Source organism: Medicago sativa, chromosome 8, assembly GCF_051527215.1.
Source record: "Medicago sativa cultivar Bolivia chromosome 8, Bolivia_mono, whole genome shotgun sequence".
Classification (NCBI taxonomy): domain Eukaryota; kingdom Viridiplantae; phylum Streptophyta; class Magnoliopsida; order Fabales; family Fabaceae; genus Medicago; species Medicago sativa.
In genome coordinates this window covers 63,998,241-64,013,262 of record NC_140756.1, presented here as the reverse complement: position 1 = coordinate 64,013,262, position 15,022 = coordinate 63,998,241, and the positions used below count along the sequence as shown (strand labels likewise).

At 33.3% G+C, this 15,022-nt stretch overlaps 1 protein-coding gene and 1 pseudogene across 3 annotated transcripts; one reads left to right on the top strand and one right to left on the bottom strand.

The window, feature by feature from the left end:
- The first annotated feature begins 5,308 nt into the window (after positions 1-5,308).
- Positions 5,309-7,010, top strand: LOC146900450 (zinc finger BED domain-containing protein RICESLEEPER 2-like; annotated as a pseudogene).
- Positions 7,011-8,746: 1,736 nt separating this feature from the next.
- LOC146900449 (Tetratricopeptide repeat (TPR)-like superfamily protein) lies at positions 8,747-14,819 on the bottom strand. Of its 3 annotated transcripts, none has more exons than XM_085735817.1 (4): positions 12,026-14,819; positions 10,085-10,380; positions 9,494-9,658; positions 8,747-9,373 (listed from the first exon to the last, which is right to left on the bottom strand). In XM_085735817.1, exon 1 carries the CDS (start codon positions 14,711-14,713, stop codon positions 12,242-12,244), a length of 2,472 nt encoding a protein of 823 aa, XP_085591943.1. In that variant the 5' UTR covers positions 14,714-14,819; the 3' UTR covers positions 8,747-9,373; positions 9,494-9,658; positions 10,085-10,380; positions 12,026-12,241. The 3 variants fall into 3 exon arrangements, with proteins under 3 accessions (XP_085591943.1, XP_085591942.1, XP_085591944.1); XM_085735816.1 differs by having other exon boundaries at positions 10,085-10,178; XM_085735818.1 differs by having other exon boundaries at positions 10,085-10,155.
- Between the last annotated feature and the right edge of the window lie 203 nt (positions 14,820-15,022).

The following is a 15,022-nucleotide window of genomic DNA, read 5'->3' as shown; positions in this document are numbered from 1 at the left end:
AGTTAATGTATATGATTAAAAATTTAGTCCATATACATCAATTTTTTAACTATCTTTTTTCACTTATATAGAGAGTATCTCAACTCGTCATTAGAACACCATGTAAAAAAAAAAAAAAAAAACACTTACGTAAGAGAATCCGAAAGTGGTATTGACTATTGACGAGGATGTTGGTTTGATGGAACAGGGTTCATGTACAACTGGCACGCAGATGACGGTGACTATTTAAATGGGACCCAAAATAACCAATAGATCAAGACAAGACATGTGTATTGTACTTATAGTGAGTTTCTAGTGAGGTTCATATATTTGAATATTAACGGTGAGATATTCATATTCTTTTCTATCTGCATTTGACATTACTCAACACATGCATGCCATGCAATGATGCATACACGATTCATCTCTCTCCTCAATTAAGAAATTGGTTACAACTTACACATTAAGTCATGAACTCCTCAAACCTCATTCATTAAAAAGAAAAGTCATGACATGAACGTCTTTTCGGTTCTATTTGTTCCTTGAGGTGTGTTATATGAACAACCATTTGAGTGACAATGACAACCATTAATTTACAAAGGAAAATAGATAGTGGCACGGAAACCAAAGCAATAGAGAGAAAAAGTAAAAAAATAATGTGAGTATGAGAGATAAAGTTGTCACATAGGTTGTCACAAAATGGTTGTCAAAATATCATTTCTCTTGTTCCTTTGCCCAAAAGTGTCTTCTCAAAGTAAAACCGCGTCTAGCAACAACCCCACATAGGCACATGGGGGAGAAAACATTATATTCTCATTTTTGAGTAGCACTTGGATGACGTAGTTTTTGGATGATATTGGTGACATTGGTGTATTTTTTAGATGACATTATATTCTCATTTTTAATACACAAATGGGTAGAACCCACATAAGTTGATTCCGTAGTGTTTGTTAAACATCTTGAAGTGTATTCTACTCTTTCTTTGATGAATTCGAGATTCTCTCTTATGTCAATTTAGATGAATTAAGATAGACAAATTTAACTTCTTAAAAATATATGAAAAGAACTCAAAGTTTAAATTTCGTCTAAATCACAGTTAAAAGAAATATTTGTATTAAAGTATTAGTGTTTGACACGCCTCAAATAAAGTTATATCCAATGGACATAACTTATGAAAAACCATGTTCTAGGTCATTGACGGTTATCTCCAAGTTCATTTTGTTTATAAGTATATTGTCAATGTAGAATAGTTTAACAATGACTCATAAGAACTTATAATATTGTAAACAAAAGAAACATTTATTATCTCATAAACCAACTTTATAATCCCAATTTAAAAATAATCGTAAAATGATAATTCCCAGTTGACATCAATGTCAAACTAGTTCACATTGAAATTGTATCTCCCTATTTTAGCTTCCTTATTCTTTATATATAATATTTATTTATACATTATCTTTGCAATATTATACAATTCATCCTTTTACCTACAACTGCAACGACATACTCATTTCACTATATCTAATATTGAAATAAGATAGACGATAAAAACAACAATAGGATTAACAAATTTTGACAAAAGAAAATGAAATCAAGATCACAAATCCCATGTCGAAAATTTGAAAATCATGAATCATGTTAACACTCGAGAGGAAATTAGCTATGATTGCAAGACGCATTTGATTAATGATCAACTTTTTTTACGAAGTAATAAGCTCGTCAAATATACTTCCTCCATTTCAATTTAGTTGTCATGTTTGAATTGTGTGTGGTTCTTAAAAATATGATTAGTTTGGTCGATTTTAATGATAAAATTAATATCATTTATTAAAATATTTTTATTAATTATAGTTAGTGGAGTGAAATTCAACAAAAATAAATATGTTAGCAAAAAAAATTAATAAATGTTACATTAATGCAATATATGACTAGTGATGAAGCTCTTTCATCTACTAACTAAAACAGTTTTAGGGGTTAGGGATAAGGATAGGGACTTACAACCATCTATAATAAACTAGTGATTGAGAGCTAACCAGCTAATAACTACTCTTGTTAATGAATCCTAATTGATACTCAAGAGATTTTGGGAAAGAAGACAACCACATAAATCCATCGATCGATTTTAGATGAATATTTCAACATGTCACAAAGCAAGTAGGATAGTTCAAGGTTAACTCGACTCACAATAACGACACGTTTAACGAATATGCAGTATCATAAGAAATTTTTCTAACATTCCCACAAAAAAAATTATCAAAATTAATTTTTTAAAAGATAAAGGATCAAAATAACTTGAGTAAAAGTTAAATTACAAACGTGTTTTCACCGTCCCTCCAACACCACTCTTAGTTAAGAAAAAAAAAAACATGTTTCACAGCAACGAAAAAGATCTAATAAATCTTTTTCAAATAAGCAAGATAACTCTAATAAACTTGTTTCTAACGACAAACCATGTAATAAACCTATTTTTAAAGAAGCTATAACCCAGGTTAGTTGCAAGATCATAAAAACAAAAGCTTCTAAATAGCTCACAACAACTTCAAGTTCTCTCTAAATATCATTAAAGCTCATAATCAATCCATATTCAAACAGTTCACCTATAATGAAGAAAAAAAGTTAGAATATAAACATTTGACTTGACAAATTGTGAAGAGAATACCTCCATCATCATCATCATCATCAGACTCCATTTCTGTGAGTAAAATAAACATTTTCATTTCCCACATTAGAATTAAAATTACATATAAATATAACAGAATGACAATCTTTAAAGGCTTAAATAGGTCTTTCGCCCCTGCAAATATAGGTCATTTGAATTTTCGTCCTTGAAGTTACTAATCATTTCAATCTGCCACTGCAAATATTAATCATTTGAAAAATGGTCCTAATTACATCTTATTAGTAACTTTAGGGACGAAAATTCAAGTGGCCTATATTTGCAGGGACGAAAGACCTATTTAAGCCATCTTTAAAATATACAAAGTTATTAACTAATTCAAATACATTCATATTCAAATGAATAAATTTATCAATGTTCTCAACACTCCATAACAAACTTCTAGCACACATCAAAACCTCTAAAGTGGTCCAATGAAGTTGGCTTCGATGAGGGCTTACAATATAACTGCCGGTGTTGAACACATATTCAGACGCTACAGTAGAAACAAGGAATCGCCAATACATCTCTTGCAATTGCTTGATGTGTTGGATACTTGACGCCACCACAATAAAATATCAATATTTGGTCTTCTTGGTAAAACTTCCTCATCTAAATAAACATCCAACTCTGTTTCTAACATATGAAGTTCGGGCTCTTTTCTTTTTTTCCTAATCACAAACAAATCAAGTCATAATACAATTGTCGGATTAACTTAACTTGGTTATCAACATCATTTCCATAGAAGATTCCGTAATAATATTCAAGCAAATCAGTTTTGTACCTAGGTTAACAGTGACCCCCATTATTTCATGAATCACAATCCAATATTTATCAAACTTTACCAACATGTTCTCAGTTTTTTTTTTTTTATCAATTCATCATAGGATTCAATCCACTTAAGTATTGCTTCTTTGACCTCACAAATCTTTGGAAAGTATTCATTGGAAGTTTGAAGCTTAGTACCAGAAAACACAAAAGTGATAGAGTTGAACAATTTCAAATTTCTACAGATATCTTTTGCAAATTTCCATTGTGAACTTGTTGGCAAACAAGTGTACCTAGTTCTCTGAATTGTTAATCGATTAAATACATCTTCATATAAAATGGTAACTTCAAGCATCTAGTAAGTGGAAATCCATCTAGTTGGACAATCTAAAACCAATTTTTTGGTGCAAGAGATTTTCAATTGATTGGTTGTCGACTCAAAATATTCCTTTCCTTTAGGTGTTGAAGTCCAAAATGCAACACTATCTCGGATCCTCTCTATCCCCACTTCTAAGCCATCCTTTACGATCAAATTTAGCATATGCCCGCAACAGTGCGTATGAAGTAAGATCTCATCCCTTAAAAATGAATCCAGTTTCAGCCTAGCCTTAATTGTGTTTTCAATCATTGCATCTTATGTACTACAATTGTCCAAAGTGATAATATAAAAAAAAATTATCAATGTTTCAAATCATAAACGCATCACTAAGTCTTTCCCTTGTATGAGGTGCAGTAACATAAATAAACCTAACATGATAAGATTCACCGGTATAAATAATATTCAATCAAACTAGTATAAATGATATGCAATCAAAATCTGACTATTTTTAGAAGATAATAAGATTCAGTACATAATAAGCAATCTGACTAGTATAAATAATATTCAAAGTCCATAATTAAACTATTATAAATAATTTGCAATCAAACTAGTATAAATAATATGCAATACTATATTTTAGTACATAATAAGATTTACATAAGTAAACTATTTTTAGAAGAAATTATCATTACCTCGAAATCTGACTATGCAAAGTCCAATTTCATCAATGTAATGAGCAGTCATAGCCATGTGCCCTCTTTTATGATTCCTCGAAGTCCACATGTCAGCAGTAATGGCCATTCTTCCTTCAAGACTTTCTAACAACTTCGATGCTGATGATCTCTCAAATTCGTACACTTTGAGTATCTCCTTTTTTATAGTATTTCTACAAGGAACTTCAAATAGTGGTTGGAGAGAAGCTGAGTACCTTCTAAAACCAATATGATCCACAATTGAAAGTGGATATTCATGCAAGATAATTGCATGTGCAAGCTCTTTCCTAACATTTTCAGCATTATAAATCCTAGTACCCAACTCTTGTTTACCATGCAAAGTTTTAGCAGTAAGAAATGTTTGTCTTTTATCCGTTTTACCTTCCAAAATCTTGTGAGGACAAAATCCCAATACCCAACTCTTTCCTAGCATTACCAGCATTATAATCTAGTTAGAATACTTCTTTTCAGGTGGATTCACCGCTAGGTGTCACGAATATATGGAATTCAAAAGTCTTTCAATTCAAATCATAATTCTAAAAAGGACATTTATTGATTCGTCCTCACAAGAAGTTTTGAAAGGTAAAATGGATAAAGGACAAATATTTTTTACTGCTAAAACTTTGCAAGGTAAACAAAAGTTGCGTAATGAGATTTATAATGCTGAAAATGCTAGGAAAGAGCTTGCACATGCAATTATTTTGCATGAATATCCACTTTCAATTGTGCATCATATTAATTTTAGAAGGTACACAACTTCTCTCCAACCACTATTTCAAGTTCCATGTAGAAATACTATAAAAAAGAAGATACTCAAAGTGTACGAATTTGACAGATCATCGGCATTGAAGTTGTTAGAAAGTCTTGAAGAAAGAGTTGGCATTACTTCTGACATGTGGACTTCGAGCAATCAAAAAAGAGGAAAGAGGATATATGGATGTGACTGCTCATTACATTGATGTAAATTGGACTTTACATAGTCAGATTTTCAGGTAATGATAATTTCTTCTAAAAATAGTTTACTTGTGTGAATTTTATTATTTACTCAAAATATAGTCATAATGCATATTATTAATACTAGTTTAATTATGGACTTTGCATATTATTTATATTAGTCAGATTACTTATTATGTGAATCTTATTATGTACTAAATCTTGTTATCTTTTGAAAATAGTCAGATTTTATTTCATATCATTTGTATTAGTTTGATTGCATATTATTTATATTAGTGAATCTTATTATGTTAGGGTTTATTTATGTTCTTGCACCTCATACAAGTGAAAGACTTAGTCATGCGTTGGTTGAATGTTCGATGGTTTGGAACATTGATAAAAAATTGTCTACTATCACTCTAGACAATTGTAGTACAAAGGATGCAATGATTGAAAAAACTTAAGGTTGGGCTGAAACCGGATTCATTGTTAAGGGATGGGGCCTTATTTCATATGCGTTGTTGCAGGCATATACTAAATTTGATCGTAAAATATGGCTTAGAAGATGAGATAGAGAGGATTCGGCAGAGTATAGCATTTTGTACTGCAACGCCTACAAGAAAGGGATATTTTGAGTCGACAACCAATCAATTGAAAATCTCTTGCACCAAGAAATTGATTTTAGATTGTCCAACTAGATGGAATACCACTTACAAGATGCTTGAAGTTTCCATTTTGTATGAAGATGTATTTAATAGATTAGCAATTCGGAGAATCGGGTACACTTGTTTGCCAACAAGTTCACAATGGAAATTTGCAAAAGATATCTGTGTAAAATTGAAATTGTTCAACTCTATCACTATGTGTTTTCCGGCACCAAGTATCCAACTTCCAATGAATACTTTCCAAAGATCTATGAGGTCAAAGAAGCAATACTTAAGTGGATTGAATCGTCTGATGAATTGAGAAAAAAATGACAGAACATGTCCGTAAAGTTTGATAAATATTGGAATGTGATTCATGAAATAATAGGGGTTTCTGTTGTTTTGGATCCTAGGTACAAAACTTATCTGCTTGAATTTTATTATAGAATCTTCTATGGAAATGGTGCTGATCACCAAGTTAAGTCAATCTGACAATCGTGTTATGACTTGCTTTATGATTATCAATTGAGAACGAACAATGATTCTAGTGGTGATTCTCAATTGTGGGATGCTCATGTTGGTAATGTTTGCAATGATGGTTTGAAAAACTTTTATTTGTTTGTGTATAAGAAAAAAAGAGCTAGAACCATCATATGTTAGAACAAAGTTGGATGTTTATTTAGATGAGGAAGTTTAACCAAGAAGTCCAAATTTTGATATTTTATTGTGGTGGAAGTTGAATAGCGTCAAGTATCCAACACATCAAGCAATTGCAAGAGATGTATTGGCAATTCTTGTTTCTACTGTAGCTTCTGAATATGTGTTCAATACCAACGCTTGTATTGTAAGCTCTCATTGAAGCCGACTTCATCGGACCACTTTAGAGGCTTTGATGTGTGCTAGAAGTTGGTTATGGAGTGCTGAGAACACTAGTAAATTTTTAATTTATTCATTTGAATATGAATGTATTTGTGTTATATTGATGGGTAATTTTAATTCTAACATGGGAAATGAAAATGCTATTTTACTCATTGAAATAGAGTCTGATGATGAAGGTATTCTCTTTACAATTTGTATTAAATTTGTCAAGTTAAATGTTTATATTCTAATTCTAACTTTTATTTTTCAATATAGGTGAATTGTTGATAAGTGGTCGTTGTAGTATAGTGGAAAAAAAATAAAAAAATGTTGATAAGTGGCGTTACTTTTGTTTCAATCTCCCGCCTTGAAGATGATGATTTTTAGTAAACTTGTTATTCATTTGGAACTTTTTTTGTTTTGATTTTTAATCATTTGTTGTTTTGAATATGTATTGGTTCCGAGTTGTAATGATATTTAGAAAGAACTTGAAGATGTTATGAGCTCTTTAGAAGCTTTTGTTGTTTTGAATATGAATTGGTTATGAGTTGTAATGATATTTAGACAGAACTTGAATTTGTTCCGAGCTCTTTAGAAGCTTTTGTTTTAGTGATCTTGCAACTAACCAAGGATATACAATGTAGCCTCTTTAAAAATAGGTTTATTATATGTTTACTCGTTAGAAACAAGTTTATAAGAGTTATCTTGCTCTTTTAAAAAATGTTTATTAGATCTTTTTTGTTTTTGTGAAAAAAAATGGAAAACATGTTTTTTGAACTACAATTTTCGCGGGTGAGGGTTGGGGCGGGGGGAAACTCGTCCCCATTGGAGGCAGGTTTGGGTGTAAAGTTACTTACTATCTCCGACAGGGTTTAGGGGTGGGGGCGGGGATGGGTACAGTGAAGCGGGGGCGGGGCTAGGTATGTTAAAACTCCCCCCCCCCCCCCCCCCCTCCCCCTGTTGCCATGCCTATATACTAGTGCTAGCTTACTGTTACTATTATAAGTCCCCTTAGTCCTTTGTCATTTTCATGTATATATAGATATATAGATATATAGAAAAGTAGTAGTGTGTCCATTGTGTGTATGAATATTACTAAAATATCTTTTTGTATTAAAACAAATTGGTAATACAAATTGGTAGTATCAATAAACGTATATTTGAAAAAACGATAAAAGTATGTATTTAGTAATTTGTAACGGACATCATAATATATTTAGAAATAGAGAGGTAATATTATAAATCACATACCTTTTTAGTGAAAGAGTTGAAGTAACAGAACGACCGTGTCTACCACTTGATGTGACTGTACACAGACACACGACCTTGTTTTAAGCTGTGTGGGCATATGTATTACTTACGCCCTTCAAATTTGGAGTCATCGATTGGTATGCAAGTGAGGCCACATGTATAAACAATGTCATGGGTCTTTAATGCTTTTCTACTACATACATTTCGAAGCCATTCACTTCCATTGTGTCATGCACTCAGTACTATATACCCTTCACCAACCTTCTCTTTGAGCAAATGCAGAGAAGAAAATCGTTAGCCAATTTTGAAGTGAAATTCATCTTCTTTAGGAGCATGCCTCCTGCTGTTGTAAACTATGGTGAACAATGTAAATGGTGAAGGAAAGGAAAGCACATATAGCATCATTCATTTTAAAAATGCAGAAACTAAAGATTAAAGAATAGCATCAAGGGTGAAACTTTTTATTATTAAGTCTCTAACATTGCCTAACACAATGAGCAAGTTTTATTTAAGAACTGACGTGGGTGAGTTTTATTTTATGACTACAAGAGCGGTCAATGCAATTTTCCCAGTATTTTGATATGTGCATCTCTATACAAATGTTTAAAATATAAAAGTAAAGAAATTATAAAAGGCAATTAGTAGTATTATAAATGTGTCTGATACAAAAAAAATAAAAATGTGTCTGATACAAATGAGTGCCCGAGTACAAATACTGTATTAAAATCCCTGTTCTTCATTGATAAGGAACCGTGACCCAGAAGAAAGACGCTGATAAATTTATCTATATAATTTCTTTAAAACCAGTAGTATTGAAATAAGGAAAGTGACTATACTGGGGATTTATCTGCATATCTATAATCAAGATGGAGATATCCCCTTCATCTTCCTACTAGTTCTTTTTGTCTTCTCTTTTTCTAAAATAAATAAATAAATAAATAAATCCTCAAAGGTCATTCTAAAGAAAAAGGTTCTTTTTGTCTTCTCTTCTTTTTCTAAAATAAATAAATAAATCCTCCAAAGGTCATTCAAAGAGGTGCAGACTGGACAACGAAGACAGGAAACCAGAGGTTCATTGGCCAGCATATATATTAAATTTATAAACTTTTGTATCTTACAACTATATCCAGTCCACAGCCTATCTTGAGACTCACTTCAAAATTTTAACCACGTCCGAAAATCAAATGCTCCTCCAATTCAGGGCCTCCTGAAGCTTGGAAGTTTACCAAGTTCACTTGCCACCAGCTCCTATCTGAAGAAATTAACATGAAGTTATATTTCCGATACATCAAAACTACCTAAAATAGCACAAAAAAACCCAAGGAAGAATAAGAAAATTCTCACAATCAAGTCAGAAGGTGTGTCCATTTACCGTGTATTTACTTTGAATATTCCCTGCATTATTGCTGTTGCTTTTTCTACATCACGTTTGCCTCTTGCTTGCATGATGTGCCATACATTCCTTTGGTTGAGACACATACCTGTTTGCTGATTTCTCATTATTTTCTTTATGTAACTTTGGTTCTTGTTGGGACAGCTGTCAGGAAAAACAACAAAGTTTATAAAATTACGGTTAAAAAATACCAAGAAACAAGAGTTCATTAACCATATTACAAGTTCATTAACCATATTACAATATTCAACTTTTTACTTTTCCTGCTCTAAGCTAAAACATCGTATATGACTGGTTTTCTTCCTTCTTCCGTGGTGGCTAGGATCTAAAAAATTATGGTTACTATAAGAACTAGATATAGAAACCCGTGTTTTTAAATACTGAACATTCTAACAAATGACCATTTAGGGAAAAAATAACAATAATGACATTAAAGCGGGAAACTATATCCAAAAGACTGATGTGTGGTAATCTTCTCAAGAAATGATGCTTGGTTAAGCTTTTAAAAGAAGTGATTTTAAAGTTGTGCACAAAAGTGATTTATTTCTTAAGGTTTTCCATAAAGAATACCAGTTGTCTCTTCCAATCTTTAATGCTAAGCTATCTCCAATATCCAAGAGATCTGCCGTCCAAGAAATGCCCTGAGACCATATGACAAAGGTTCCTGGAAGTCAAAGCAAAATACATATTCACACGTACACACGAACAAAGAACACCAAAAGCATGTAAATCAAAGCGGAAAAGAAGTTGGATAAGATAAACATTTGATGCTTGACTGTATCACTCTGTCTCTTGTTATAAAATATGGATGCGTGAATAGGTTGGGCTGGCTTGAGTTGAACACCAAATAAGCAACATCACTAAATCTATAATTCACAGAAATTAGTAATCAAATCCAACAAATTTGATAGAGCATACGCATCTAGCACATGATCAAAAGCAGGAAATAAATCTACACCATGACAACATGTATCCATTGGATCACTGACATAAGAAAATTAAATATTACTCCATCCATCCCAAAATATAGGAGCTCTATTATTTGTCCCATTTTAATTTTATAAGACTTATTTGAAATTGTCTATTGCATTAATGATTTTTTACCACAATAATGCTCTTATTTAATTTACATTTTTTGGTAATTTACCAACATAAATTCTTTTTTGGCAAGAAGTCTGGCCAATAAATTCAATTCAATGGTAATTTGGGTAAAATGATACAAATTGTAGACAATTTTAATGCTTTAAATAAATTAACTAATTTCCTAGGTAGGAGTTTTTAGTTAAAAAGCTCTTATAATTTTGAACAGCGTGAGTACGTCAATTTATTATATAAAACTATATGAAGAGGAGATTGACGCAACAGATGGAGAAGCAGCCGTGCGAATCAGCCGCTTGCACATACAAGGTAAAGCTACCTACAATAGATTTGCACTGGGTCCAACCCTTCCCTGAAACCTCACTAAGCGCTCTTACGGCACTAGGTTGGTCTTTTGGGTAAAACCAATATGTTATGTTATGCAGTAACATTATGCAGCACCATGTTAATAACTTTATATTTCTCATAGTAATAGAAATCTTGTTAAAAAGAGGACAAAGCACAACTATAGAAGGATAAGATATCTTCCAAAACAGAAAATAAAGAATACTCAGAGTACCAGAAGGGATCTAAAATGCTGTAAAGCTGCACAACCTCTATGCATTTATGACAAGGCGGCTCCTTTGAAAGACATTGACAAAAAACCCGACAGACCATTAACACAATCTTATCTATCCTAAAGAAAATTGAGGGGGAATAGACACACACTTAGAATGAGCATTCCCCCCTTTATATCCAAATCATGACCATCCGCCCCAAAGTAGAACATATTCATTGCACACCAAAATTCCCAAAAAGTGGTCATAAGTAGACAAATTACAGTGCAAGATCTATTGTCCAAGGAAAAAGACCAGTGTGAAAGAAAAGTAGAAAAAAAAAGCACAAGAGACAACAGGAGTCCAAAATCCAAATTCTTCCATCAGGACTAACAGAGTACTAAGCATTATCATGTAAAATCGGAATAATACTGAAAAAACATATCATATGCGTGAATAATTAGCACAAAACAGAATGAATTTTTTAATTACTTAGTGCAATAGCATGAATAACATAGAGCACCCTAACGAGATAGATAACCCAAGGGTGGTTGAGTTAAGACATTAAATCCTAGTTAAACAGATTTCCGAAAATCAACTATTTAAAAATATGATAGATTCCCCAAATCACCAGGAAAGAAATATTTTATCCCTAAATTGCAATTCAATTCATTCTTCATCAGTTATAAACACCAAATAAAATATCTGAGAATGGCACAAATGCATAAAACAGCCATCATCCTATAATACCTTTATCAAAAAAATTCAAAACCCAAAACAAAACAAAAAATATAATATAGTTATAATAATAAATACAATGTACAGCCAAAAAAGGAGAAGAAAAAAAAGATAAACAAGTTGATTTTGAAAAACTAACCTCTAAAATCCAATGCTCGTTGTTCAAGTAGGAAGCCAAGTCAAGTGTATGTTATTTAGTTGTTGCTAGTAATCCACGTGTTTGGAGATTGAGCATATAAAACCTTCATCTTTCCAATTATTGAGCTTGAAATCAGGCTTAACAATGGTAGTCTCAACCACGAGAGTTAAGGTATCAACTAAGTGCAACTGTCAACTATTTTGAGTAGTTTTCTCATTATTCACGATTACTAAGTGCTGCATCTGAATGTGGATGCAACTTGTCAACCAATGTGGTGTATGTTATTTCTTCTAAGGGTACTGCTGTATCGCCTTGAAGAGTTTCTTCAAGCTCATTTTCCTTGCAATATCCTTTTTGCAATACAGCGTAAGTAACAGTATCTGGTGATATTCCATTTGCTATCATCTCATTTAAAAGCTTAGTCGCTTCTTTCGTATTTCCCATTTCGCAATAACCATCAATCATAATAGTATAGGTAATTTTATTAGGCTGTATACATTTTGATGTCATTTCCTGTAAGATACTCTCTATTTGATCCATCTTACCTAACTTGCAGTAACCACCAATTAGAGCAGTATAACAAAACTCATTTGGCATCAATCCTTCATTTCTCATTTCTTCAAAAATTCCCTTTGCTTCCTCAACAAGGCCATTACAGCACATACCATGTATTATAGAAGAATATGTGAAAATCGTAGGATGAATGTTGCTACTTTTCATAGCATCGCGGAGTTTGAAGGCTTCCATAAAATTCCCAGCTTTGCTATGGGCTGCAATAAGTATGTTATAAACAACAGAACTAAGTTCTACTCTGTTATAAACTAACTTGTTGAACAAGCTCATAGCATTATCAATCATATCAGCATTACAATATCCTTCCAACATTATTGCATATGTGTAGATATTTGGAACCACACCACGTTCTTCGGCTTCATGCAAAACCCTATCAACATCATCTATTTTTCCCTTATCAGTTAACCCTTTCATTAGGAAATTGTAGGTATAAGTATCAGGTTTGAATCCTTGCTTCACCATCTTTTCCTTAAGCTTGAAAGCTTCCTCGATTTTACCCGATTTACAACAGCCAAAAATAAGTGTGTTGTATGAAATACCATCAAGCACCAGACCTCTCTCCACCATTTCTTTACCTACCGGAAATACCTCTTCCATGTTCCCCTTTTCACAAAGTCCATAGAGAAGTGCATTTGAGGTTGCTGTATTCGCTCTAAACCCTTTCTTATCTGCTAGTCTAAACCAAAGCTCAATTGCCTCCAAATGTTTTCCACATTTACAAAGTCCACGAACCAATAAAGTTAGCAAGCTATCATTAACCTTAATGTTCCTCAACAACAACTCCTTAACAATTTTCAAGGCTGAATCAAACTTGGAACTCTTGCATAACAAGTGAAGCACATAAGAACATGCGTCCTCATTAACAGACAAACCGTTCGATAACAAGTACTCTAAAACTTGTTCAGCTTGCTCCATTTGATTGGTCCTACAAAAACCCTGTAAAAGAGTATTAAGAGTAACAGCATTCGGTTTCAATCCCTTCAACATCATATCATCCCTAACCCTCAATGCATCATCCATATTCCCTTTTCTGCTATACCCATCAATAAGTGCATTAAAAACAAACTCATTAGGAGAAAACCCCTTGCTATACATTTCAACCAAAACCGAATTCGCCTCATCAAATTTCCCAAACTTCATCAAACCATTCACAAGAATCCCATAAGTTACCACACTAGGGTTCACTTTATTCTCAACCATCCTGCCCTTAAACATTAAAGCTTCTTCTAACCTTCCATTCTTACATAACCCATCAATCAAGTTATTGTAAGTAACCACATTCGGCAAAACACCTCCCTCCTGCATTTTCAAAAACAACCCAACAGCCTCATCAATCTTCCCACCTTTACAATACGCGTTAATCGCAGTCGCATAAGTATAAACATCAATCAAAACCCCACCGCGACACATCGCATCAAAAACCCTATAACTCTTATGAAGCTCATTACTCTTCACCAACGAACTCATCAAAAAATTACAACTTTTCAGGGAAGGAAAAACACCCTTACTAGTAAACAACATGAAAACATCAAAAGCCCAATGAAACCCTAAATGCTGAAACTGTGAACACAAAATATAAATCAACAAATCCAATTCACCATGACTTCGCTCACCCAATTCCAAAAACGCCGAAGCGATTTCACTTAACCTAGCATCACTTTTCTGTAACGGCGTTTTAGCATTACCTTCGATTAACCGTTTCAACGTAAACTTAGCACGCGGTATATGATTCGAAGCTAGAAGCAAACGAATTAAGATGCAATAAGAACGAACGGTGAAACGGAATTTGAAATTTTTGGAAGCGAAACTGAAGAAATCAAGTGTAGTTTTGAGGTTAACGGTGGTGTGATGAGTGAAGAATGAGTGTTCGAATTCGTGTGGGGTTAGGTGAGGTATTAGGGTTTTGCATTTGGAAGAATCTAGAACTTTGTGTGCGAGGATTGAAGGGAGGGTGGTTGGTGGAGGAGAAGGTGGTTGTGGCGGAGGTGGTGGTGGTTGTGGTGGTGGAATGTGACGGTAGCGGGGGAGAGTTGAGGTGATCCAGGTTAGGAGGCGTGTGAAGAGAATGGGGGGTTTAGTAGCAATGTGTTTTGCGAAATCCATTGTAAAGTGCATTTGTGAAGAAATGGATGAAATGGGAACGGTTATTTATTGTACGTTGTTGAAGCCATTGATTTCGTAGAGAGAGAGAGTGTGATTGTGAATGTGCCACGGTTACGTTGATGCGGTTGCTGCGGTGGGAGGGAATTAACCAGGTGACACCGTAGGGGTGAGGGGAAATTGAAATGTGGGCTGGGTATGGATTTGATTTGAACAACTTTGATTGGACCTAATGTTGAGAGATTTTGTCGTGAGTTTGGATTTTGCATCCCCTTGTTTTGCTAATAGCCTAATATATTCTGAAAATTACTCTTCTCCCTTTTA